General features: G+C 55.7%; 1 protein-coding gene across 1 annotated transcript; it reads left to right on the top strand.

The window, feature by feature from the left end:
• Positions 1-594: 594 nt before the first annotated feature.
• On the top strand, positions 595-10,217 carry ZBTB48 (zinc finger and BTB domain containing 48). Its single transcript, XM_088147586.1, has 11 exons — positions 595-877; positions 2,494-3,174; positions 4,707-4,993; positions 6,275-6,386; positions 7,195-7,287; positions 7,978-8,064; positions 8,266-8,420; positions 8,531-8,667; positions 9,039-9,203; positions 9,385-9,473; positions 9,875-10,217. The coding sequence occupies exons 2-11, from the start codon at positions 2,500-2,502 to the stop codon at positions 10,163-10,165; spliced, it is 2,091 nt and encodes a 696-aa protein (XP_088003712.1). The 5' UTR covers positions 595-877; positions 2,494-2,499; the 3' UTR covers positions 10,166-10,217.
• Positions 10,218-10,919: the final 702 nt, after the last annotated feature.

The following is a 10,919-nucleotide window of genomic DNA, read 5'->3' as shown; positions in this document are numbered from 1 at the left end:
GGGGCGCGCGCTCACCACGCCTCTCGCTGGCGTCCTTTGTGCACGTAGAGATAGGAAAGGGAAGAAGGGCTCCTTCTTCCTTGGATGATTGCTTCCGGAGATGTTCGGCGAGTTTTTTTTTCCGAGGGCAACGGAAGCCCAGGAGACCCCCAACGTTTTGCAAAGGACAAAACGCGCATCTTTTTTTTTTTGAGAGGACGTCCTGATGGGCGGGGAGTCCCTTCCCCCTTGCAAGCATCACAGAGCCTCGAGTTCCCGGGGACGAAAAGCCTTTTAAAAGTTAAATAAAAGTCTGGAGGAGCCATTCTAACCTCTAGGGTGCCATTCCCCAGTCCTGCTAAAGAGCCATTTGTTCCAGAGAGGAGGAAAGATTTATTAGGTGAAATGCTCATTTCACTCTTTGCAATTTCAGTCCAATGATTTGGATTCCCATAGGGCAGTGTTATGCAACCTTGGCCGCTTGAAGATGGGTGGACTTCAACTCCCAGAATTCCCCAGCCAGCCTTGCTGGCTGGGGAATTCTGGGAGTTGAAGTCCACCCATCTTCAAGCGGCCAAGGTTGAAGTTTTAAACGAATGGGTGGCCAGAGAGCCTGCGAGCGTCGGAAACAGGCCTCTTCCCAAAGCGGGGGCCGCAAGCAACGCCTCCTCCGGCCTCGCCATTCCCACCCGGGAGCTGGCTGGCTGGGAAGCATGGGTTCAGTGGTGGGCCGCCTCCTGTGGCGCTGCGCAAGAGCGAGGGGCAGCCCGAGAGCCGCCTCTCATTAGCATAGCCCCGCCCTCCCGCGCGGCGACGTCACGCGCGTCCCGGGCCGGGCGAAGATGGCGGCGCTCCGGCTCTCCTGCCGGCGGGCGCAGTGAGCGGGGGCGCGGGCGAGGTGAGGCGGGGGCAGGGGGTCTTTCCCGGTTGGGCCCCGCCGGGCTGGGGATGATGGGTCTGCGTGGGTGGCGGATGCGCCCCTTCCCCCGAGGCCGAGCTGGAGCTGCAGCAGGGGGCGGGGGTTGGGCCTGGACTCCAAGACCCATGCGCCCCTGCACGCCGCGTATCTCGCTCGCGTGCTTGTCGCGCCCGCGGTCCGCGCCGTGAAGAGCCGCCTTGCAGAGGCGTTGCTCTCCCTCCCTCCCTCCGGCCCGGGGACTCGGCCTGCCCGGCTCGGCCGCCGGAGTTTACGGGCCGCGGCCCTCGCGACCAGCCCTTCTCCGCCCGGGGTCCCAAACGCCGCCGGGGCCGGGGCCGGGGCCGGGGCCGTCTCTGGCAGGAGCGCAGCTGCGGGGCGCATCGATTGCACCGTCCGCTGCCCGCTTTCCGGGCGGGTCTGCCCCGAGCGGCGGGGCTCGGCTCGGCTCGGCTCCGGAAGGGGGTCGGCCTCCTTGCCCTGGTCGTCCCCGGAGGAGCGTCCTCCAGGCGGTTCGGGGCGTTTCAGGTCTCTTCTCTGCCTGGAAAATAGCTGGAGACGGACTCTGGGATTTAAGTTTGGAAGTCAGTCAAGGCCGGCTCAAGTTCACCACCCTTGTCAGCTAACACCATTTTGTGTTGTTGGCGATAACCTTCAATTTGGGGGTTGTGTCACGGGATATACTTGTTAATCTCTTTTCCTTTTCTTTCGTTTGCTATGTCCTGACCATGAAAAAGTCCGAACGTTCAGGTGTGCCTTAATTTTATTTATATATACATATAAAATTGGTCGCTGCTCATCTCGTTAAAAAACGACTGTATTACCAGTTAATACAGTTGATTTGAAGCCTCCAGGCCTGCGCGCCCTGATCCCGCTCTCCCCCACTCCGCGCCCTCCACTTTGGACCACCGCCCCCATGATGTGCATCAGCTGGGCCGGTTGAGTGCAACGGGCCTTGTAGTCCAACCCGCGTGGAGCAGGTTGGGAAGCTTGCTGCAATGCCGTTTTTTATAATGCACGTAATATGTACACGCACAAATAATCATTGGTGTAATAAAGCGCTGTATGGAACAAAACCATTCCCAAGGCAGCTTGTGTATAGAAAAAAAAATACTAGTAAAAACTGACATGAAATATGCCTCTCTTCCCCCCCCTTTGCTTCCTGGCAGAACGGCTTTACGATTCCTCTCCTGTGTGCTGAGTTAGTTATTCCACTTCCTGCCTCCTGTAGCTGTCTGTTGCCCTGGTCTGTTAGAGACCAAGATCCAGAAATGAGGAGGAATCTGGCACAGCGGTGCCTTCTCCGACTAACAACTTTTATTCAGCGGCATCAGTTTTCGCGAGCCGCAGCTCACGATGCCTTTGGATAAAACGTGTTCGCGGGAAAAGTGCTAAAGACTCCTGGTTTTTTGCTACCACAGACCAGCAAGGCTCTCCCCCTACAAAGACCGACGTCGAAGCATCTTTGTCTTTTTCCGTCTGCTCCGGCAGGACCCAGTTTCGACCTCCTTCCTGTTTAGCGAGGCGGGAATGTCAGCGGGGCAGTTTTTTTCCCCGTCAGCTGCCGCCTCCAACTTTGTCCCCTCCTTCTCTTGCAGTGGGCCATGGAGGGTGCCTTTGTCAAGCACAGCGTGCGGGTCCTTCAGGAACTCAACCGACAGCGGGAGAAGGGCCAGTTCTGTGACGCCACCCTGGCGGTGGGCAGCTTGGTGTTCAAGGCCCACTGGAGTGTCCTGGCCTGCTGCAGTTCCTTCTTCCAGACCATGTACGATGGCGCTTCCAGCAAAATCATCCTCCCGGAGACCTTTGTGGAGGTCTTCACGCTCCTCCTCGACTTCTTCTACACGGGACACTTGGCGGTCACCTTGGACAACCGGGAGAAGCTTCTGGAGACGGCGAAGGAGCTCTGCATCCCCGAAGCCATCCAGCTGTGCCAGGAGTTTAAATCCGGACACTCGGAGGGCGCCAAGCAGAACGGCAAACTTCCGCTCGACAAGGACCCTGGCGTTCCTCCTAACGCCACACTGGATTTGCCGGGAGAGTCAGCCTGCGATGCTGCACCCCCAGGCCCCCCATCCCCAGAAAGTCCCCGGATCCGGGGAAGCCAAGTAGCTCAGGGGGAAAGAGAGGGTCCCACCCTCCCCCGGGGAAGGTTGAAAAGAGTTCCCAAAACAAACGTCCTGAGCTACGCAGGTGACGTAAAGGACGCCCCGGAATGTAAGGAACTAAAAAGGCCACTGAAAAGAGAAGCTGCCGAGGACGCGGGCGCCAGTAACGAGGTGGCGTGTGGAGTAATGTGCTCACGAGGAATTGCCATTGTCTGCTCCCAACCCACTTGTGCTAGAAAAGAAAGCTTGGGGGGGAGTGACTTGCCCCAAGTTTCTCTCTTTGGAGCATGGGGAATTTGGGATGCTCTCAGATTCTTCCCTGTTCCAGGTTTTAGAAATTTGGGGCAAGGGAGATCTGGACCAGGGGCTTTGCTGACACCCTGCTAATAATGGGGACCTTGTTGAGAGTTTGAGGACGGGCCCAGATGGCCTGTGGGTTTGTTTGATTTTTAATCCTCAAAGCTGCATGCGTAGCATTCCCTCCTCCATCAAAACCCCCCGGTTGGTTGGGCTCAGAGCAAAGTGAGGCAGTTTCCGTAGTAGAGGGTGGATTGGAACCCAGGTCTCCCTCCTAGTCCACCATCTTCATTGCTAGCCTAAAGACTGGCTCTCCAACTTCCCCAAAAGCTTTCAAGGGGGGTCTGATAAAGACGGAGCAACAGATTGTGGCCATCACTTGATCAGTGTTGTAGATGCGACGCCTCAAATGAGCTGCTGTAGAAATGCTTCAGTGTGCAAAACAGCCATAAGCTCTGGGCCTTCATCTCCTCTCTCTGTTGAGCCGTGGTGAATTATATCTGTACCGCATGACAGAATAGCGTCGTGGACCTTCCCACATCGTCAGCTGAGAGATCCCAAGGGCTCAAACCTTACTCTGCCGTAAAAAAACCCCAAAACACTGAAGACAGAAACTCTTTTCTTTTTTTTAACTCAGACACTTTGTCCCGCTCTGAGACAATTGTCCAAAAACACCAATCTATTGAGACTCTGGAGGGCAGATTTTTAAAAATCATTTATGGGTGTGCAAACCTGCACGGCAGCTGTGGAAAAACGAAATTGCTGCAGTCTCTGATGGCAGCGGAATAGGTGAAGCGCAAAGAAACACACTAACAAATTCACCCTGCCTTCAAAAGTGCAAGCTTTGTTAAAATCCATAATTCATGCTATTAGAGATTCCAATTTAGAATGCCTGAGTTTGAGAAATCTAGTGTTATTTTAACATTTGTGTGCGTTCGTATTTCACCTTTTCATCAAGCAGGACAATCAGGGTAGCAACATCGGGGGGGCAAATTAGGGAAAAACGAGGCCATTAAAAATGCAGAAATAATATTAAGACCAGTGTTTTTCAACCTTGGCAACTTTAAGATGGGTGGACTTCAACTCCCAGAATTCTGAGAGTTGAAGTCCATCCATCTTAAGTATTTGGGGAGTTGAAGTCCATCCATCTGTGTATTTGGGGACAGACTTTGCTGGAAAGCCACAATCGCCTTTTAAAAGTTGACACTGAATTTAGCTCAGTGGCTCAGCTTTAATTCTAACTCTTTGATCCAGCTTGAAGTTCTTAGATCTTCCTAATGAGCAACTGCTTCCTAATGAGCAACTGTTTGGGCTGGTCAAGAGGCCGGCCTTCATTCAGTTCTTGTGACAGCCAGTGTGATTCTGCTTTAATGGGTATCTACAAGCCACCATGTTCTTCCCGTCAGGAGACACAGGAGGTTCTGGGATCAAGCGATCTCCCCTCTGAAGATTACAGCGGAGGAAGAGGAAAAGAGGACACGGATGAGGATTACGTTCCTGATCAGAAGAGCGTCCGGGCAAGAAAAAGGACTTCCTTGAGCAGAGTGTCTCGCAGCAGCTCCAAAACCACCGGAAATAGCCATCATCTCAAGGCCACAGCCCTCAGACCCCGCAGAGGCACATCTGAACCGGTTGAATGTCCCACCTGCCATAAGTCTTTTCTGAGCAAATATTATCTGAAGGTGCACAACAGGCAAGTTCTCGGGACTTGTTGCGGGGGGAGGGAGGGGGAGGCTCCTGGAAGGGGGTGGGAAAAGATCCCAGGGAACTTGTGGAAGAAAAGGGAGGTCTCTGCTCTCCGTTGGGGAGGTGGGCTCCTGGGTTCCTGGCTGCTTGGGGTGAACATACTTGGGCTGGGGTTGCAACACTCTTTGTTGAGTTGCTCACAAAATTGAGGTCGGTGGCAGCGTTCTGTGGGGATGACCTTGGGAGACAGGAGGAAGAGCCACAGACTTGGCATCGGTCAGATAAGAGGGAACTGAGCCTGCAGAAGGAGGGAAGGCATGGGAAGAGTCTTAGAAGGGACCTCCCTAGTTTTCTGGAGAGTAAAAGGAGAGGAAGGGAGAAACACTTTCAGGCTGTTAATGTAACTTTGCAGTAAAGATAGAGCTAGGATTCATGGCTGGTGCTTCTTGACTGGACTGCCTTGCTGGGCTGTCATCAATCTTGCAGTCTGAAAGGACCTCTCTCCCCCTTCTCCTTTACAGCCCAAAATACTAGGGAGGGCCCCTTCTGAGATGCTTTCCACATCCCCATTCCTGCTGTGGGCTCAGCTGCCTCTTCTCTGACCGCTGCCTAGCCTGCGGCTCTTCCTCCTGCCTCCCGAGGACATCCCCACAGACCATTAGGCCTGGTCTGCAGCACAAGCACGTCGTTACAGAGCACCCGTTTCACGTGGGATGCTTCCTACCATAATCCTCACACCTCCAGAGCGGGCTAGATGGATCCTAAAGCCTTGTTTCAAAGGAGGTGTTTTTTCCTGGGTCTCAGAGAAAGCCACGGAGTGTTCCCTCTGGACACAGTTCACTGCAGAAATGGCCACTTGGGGGGGCGGGGGGGCTGGTGATGGAAACCATGATGGAGATGGACCAAGTGATTCAAACACAGTATTCTGCCCTGTACTGATGGTAATGGGTCCCTGCTGACCAATCCTGTGGTCCAGTGCCAACCTCAGAGGGAAATGTCTTTAGAGGAGGAATAAGTAAATAGGAGTTGAGCTATGGCTCACCTTTTGGTAAAATGGTTGGCCTGCATTGGCACGGTGGATAAGAAGGGTGAATCAGTTTCTGATTCTGCCCTAAGAATTGGCCTGTTTGAGGTATTGGTAGCTTCCTCTGAAGCACACTCCCTGGAAGGCCCAGTGCCCAGTACCACTCCCTGGAATGATCAGTGCCCAGCACCACTCCTTGGAGTGACCGATGCCCAGGATTGCAAATCTGATCCAATTTTTGATATTTCTCCCCATCCCTTGAAGGAAGCACACAGGGGAGAAGCCCTTTGAATGCTCCAAGTGTGGGAAGTGCTACTTTCGGAAGGAAAACTTGCTGGATCACGAGGCCAGAAACTGCGTGAGCCGTTCAGAGCAGGTATTTGGGGCTGGAGGTCTTGCAGCTGGTTTACAGACCATGAGACTTTGGGAGCCACAGCTTTGAGGCCCTGTACTTGCATGGGGGGCCGAGACCAGCTGGGCTGAAGTACAGGAAGCCCAGGCCTGTGTCCACAAAGCCAGCCAGGAAAACAAAGCTAGGTTGCTGTGCAAAGCTTGTCTCGGAGCTGAGGTTCTGGAGAAACCCTTCTGGGAGGAGAGTGGCTGCTTCAGAGGGCCGGGAATCTGAGCTGAGCAAGATGGAAGAGTTGGTAGCTGTTGCTGTCAACTTGCAAGCTTTCTTCCCATTGGGCTGTGGCGGGACCTTGGTGGTCACTCCTGGCCTAAGACAAGCAGGAGAAAAATCAGTTAGGGGGTAGACAGCGACACCGAGCCTTGGCCTTTCTCCACGCAGGCCTGGGCCGTGTGCATGTGCGTGCAATAGGCGTGGAGGCTGCCTGCTCACGCCCACCCAGCTGTTCCTATGAGGTGGTTACAGAGACAGCGTAGGTTGATACGCAAGAGGAGAAAATCCAAGGCGGAGGGGTCATCCAAAACTGCTTCTTAAAACCAGCCAGAAAGCCAGTCCAGATGTTCACAGAAAGATTCTTCTGGCCCTCCTCCCGGCTACGCCTGGGGGGCTGTTTGGGGAGGCCTCTTGGGGCTAGAACCGCAGAGAGCAAGGCGGGAACGCCCGCCCTTCTGCTCGCTTTCCAAACGGACGGCGGCTCCAGATGTGCCTTCTGGGACGGGGCGCTCCGGGCCAGGCTCTCCCTGCTGGCTCCCTGACCCACCTCTCCCCCCCGCAGGTGCACACTTGCTCCATCTGTCAAGAGGCGTTCAAGAGGCGGGTGGAGCTGCGCCTGCACATGGTGACCCACACGGGAGAGATGCCTTACAAGGTCAGCCTGCCTTGTCCGTGAGCATTGCCGGGCATCAACCTGGTGAGGCAACAGCACGGGTGGCGCGCTTAGAAACCCTTCCCAGAGTCCGGCCAGCCCGGCCGCGGCTTGATGCTTGCTTTTTTCCCTCCCAGCTGAAAATGGTATTACGAGCTGAGTTTCAGGGCTATTGTGAAGCTGGGTCTGCGTATCACGTTAACCCCAGTCCGTTCAGGGCAGCGGCTTGTTGGACGAGTCCATCCTCGGCCACTGAAGCTCCCTTGGGGTTGTTGTTCTCTCTCAGCCCATCCTACCTCACAGGGACGATGTTGGGGGGGAGATAGCAGAGGAAGCCTTGTGTACAATGCTCCAAGGTGGGACAGAGATCAAGTAAATAGTGGCCTATTTTCACACGCAGAGCTGTAATGGGCGCATTTGCAGACCCAGCTCAGCCCAAAGCAGTGTATTAGTGCTATGTGTATTTTAAAATTGCCATATATATGATAGAAATGACCATTCAGGGAGCGTTCAGCTTTTGGTTGTGTACGTTAGCTGTGTTGCTGCCTGTTTCCTATTGTGACTGGAGTGCCTCCTGTTCCTCTTAGCTGGGAATGGTCCACCAAGCGCAACCGAAGGGTGCCAGGGTGGAGCAGCAGCTCCAGCCCTCGCCCTCTCCCCTGCCCCCTCGTGACGTGCCCGTCTCTCTTGCAGTGCTGTTCTTGCATCCAGCAGTTCATGCAGAAGAAGGAACTGCAGAGCCACCTGATCAAGCTGCACGGCGCCCCCAAGCCCCACGCGGTGAGCCCGGCCGGCTCCGGCAGGAGGGGGCTTCCCCCACGTGCCAGAATTGAAAGTGCTGCAGTCTGGAGGTGGGGGGAGGACGGAGCCCCAGAGCCGGCAGGATCCAGGCGAACCTGTTGGCTCTGCCTCCCGCCTTTGGAAGCAGGGCTGGGTGGACCAGGGCCCCTCCTCACCCGGCCTCTCCTCTCACCCCTCCAGTGCTCCTCGTGTTCCAAGTGCTTCCTCTCTCGCACGGAGCTGAACCTGCACGAGGCCTTCAAGCACCGGGGGGAGAAGCTGTTCGTCTGCGAAGAGTGCGGCCACCGAGCCTCCAGCCGCAACGGCTTGCAGATGCATGTCAAGGCAAAGCACAGGTGCCGGGGGCGGCCCACCGGGCTGGGGCAAGCTCCGAACTGGCCGGGAGGGGGGGCCTTTTCTGGGGATGCCGCGGCCTGGGTGACGGTGGTCCCGCCTCTCCTGCCAGGAACGAGCGCCCTCACGTCTGCGAGTTCTGCCAGCACGCCTTCACCCAGAAGGCCAACCTCAACATGCACCTTCGGACCCACACTGGCGAGAAGCCCTTCCAGTGCCACCTCTGCGGGAAAACCTTCCGCACGCAAGGTACCGGGGCAGCGTGGCGCTCTGCTGCATCCTCTCTGGCAAGCCTGGGGCGTAGCACAGCGCGGGGCGTTCCCCCTCCTGGCTGAACTGCGAGAAGTGAGCAGGGTCCGCCGGAAGGTGTGAGGCTCTTTCTGCTGAGTGCGCCTGATGAGGAGGGGGGAGAGAATTTCCCCATTTTGAGGGCTGGCGGTATGGGGAAGCGGTCCCCCCACTGCACGCCTTTGTCTTGGGACAGGCGACGTGTAGCAGGTACGTAGGGCGAAGGAGGCGCATCGGAGCTGCGGAGGAGGCACAAGAGACAGTCCACAGGCGCGAGGCAGAGATTAATTTTTCTGTCCTCATGCGTGTCTTCGCTCTGTTCTCGTCTGCAGCGAGCCTGGATAAGCACAACCGGACCCACACCGGGGAGCGCCCCTTCAGCTGCGAGTTTTGTGCCCAGCGGTTCACCGAGAGAGGCCCGCTGCTGAGACACGTGGCCAGCCGGCACCAGGAAGGGAGGCCGCACTTCTGCCAGATCTGCGGGAAAACATTCAAAGGTAACCTAACGCAGATTGGGGTGGGCAGGACAGCGTTTCCCAGGCTCTGGCTGAAGGCGAGGGAAGAGGAGTTCTTCCCTTGGGGAGCAGGGGAGGGCTGACTCGCTGTTTGGACTCCCTAATTGTGGGGAGCAAAGGTGGGATCCTGCCGCCACTTAACCAGCCCATTTCCCCCCCATAGCAGTGGAACAGCTGCGCGTCCACGTCCGCCGGCACAAAGGGGTGCGAAAGTTTGAGTGCACGGAATGTGGATACAAATTCACACGACAGGTATTGTGCACCACGTTCCGGCTTCTCTTCTGTCGGCTGGAAGTGGGGAGGAGTCGTCTAAAGCCTCCCCCCCCCCCCGTCCTCAGTCAGAATTGCCTTGGCTAAAAACTGAAAAGCTCCGCTGGCTTTTCCCATCTGGAGGGGCCAGACCAGCTGTTCCCAGCTGTTGTTCCCCAGTAGAACATCTGTTACATCTTACCTAAGAAAGATATAGCGTTCTTGTATCAGAGCATTCCTTCTCTCTTGTTGTACCAGCCCTGGGAGGTAGGCTAGTATTGTACTTTCTGCACCAGTTACGTAGGCAGAGGCCTTCTCCCTGAAGGTCCACCCCACGATGGCGGGGCAGCTGAACTCGGGGGCCTTCCTTGCCGTGGCTCTGACCTGCTCTCTCTCTCGGCCAGGCTCACCTGAGGCGTCACATGGAAATCCACGACCGGGTCAAGAATTACAATCCCCGTCAGAGGAAACTACGCAATCTGGTCATTGAGGACGAGAAGGTGGTGGTGGTGGCTTTGCAGTCCCCAAACGTGCTGGAGGTGGGCTCTGCAGAAGTCATTGTGGAGGCCCTGGCGCAGAGCTCCCCGAGCGTGGATCTCCCCGGACAGAGAGACTGCTCAAATGAGAATTTAGCCCCCGCTGAGGTCACGGAACAGTCTTTCCTTATCGCGATCCCGGACGACTGTGGAATGTAGCAGCGTGGCCTCCGCGGGCCCTTCCCTTAATAAATATTAGCCAACCCTTCTGGCCTGCTTGTGGCACCCAGGCGTGGGGCACACTCCGGGGAGGGGGAGAAGCTGGTGGGCTTCATTTTTTCCCCTTGTGGCATGATGAACAAAAAGGGGAGAGGACGGCCAGCAAAAGCGGGAAAGGGCTCTCAAACCGGGCTTGTGGAAGATGCTTAGCACTGCCAATTGGAACCAAGTTTACTGTTGGCTTGCCACATTGTGTGAACACAGCCCATGCGGTTAGTTTGTGGCTCAGCACACAGGACCCGCCAAGAAAACAATTTATTATTACTTAATAGCATAATAACCACGCTATGCACATTAGGCTTGGTGTAGGGAAAAGATGCAGGGGTTAGGGAGAAAAAACAACGTAGCTGTAACACCCCCTTTGCCCACAAAAGGGCCCTGGCATCTCTTGGTAAGTTCTCCGCTTGAGAAAACAGAGCTTTTCTGCTCTGGTTTTCAGCAAATGTGGCATTGTTTTCTCCTGTCAGCTGTCGATGCCCTGTCACACAGCCTGGCTGTTTCTGCAATTTGTAAATTGTGGGGGATTTTGCTTGTCAGAGGGGAAGAAGCCCCACAGGCATGGGGCAAGGAGGGCAAACCAGGAGTGACCAGCTCATCCCGGGCTTGTGAAATGCAGAGATTTGGGCCCACTAAGAATTTCTCTGTTTACAGGGCCATGAATCTTGATCGTTGCGTGGCAGGGTCTTCCCCCTTC

This window comes from Python bivittatus, unplaced genomic scaffold, assembly GCF_059951505.1.
Source record: "Python bivittatus isolate LINGU-HERP-01145 unplaced genomic scaffold, Pbiv_v1 ctg000510_np1212, whole genome shotgun sequence".
NCBI lineage: Eukaryota > Metazoa > Chordata > Lepidosauria > Squamata > Pythonidae > Python > Python bivittatus.
This window is presented reverse-complemented; position numbering and strand designations above follow the sequence as displayed.

Bases quoted from the DNA above. Each gene is read 5' to 3' on its own strand.
- ZBTB48 (XM_088147586.1), top strand. From the start codon at position 2,500: ATGGAGGGTGCCTTTGTCAAGCACAGCGTGCGGGTCCTTCAGGAACTC. The intron at 7,288-7,977 runs GTCAGCCTGCCT...TCTCTCTTGCAG, and splicing joins CGGGAGAGATGCCTTACAAG to TGCTGTTCTTGCATCCAGCA. The intron at 9,474-9,874 runs GTATTGTGCACC...TCTCTCGGCCAG, and splicing joins GATACAAATTCACACGACAG to GCTCACCTGAGGCGTCACAT.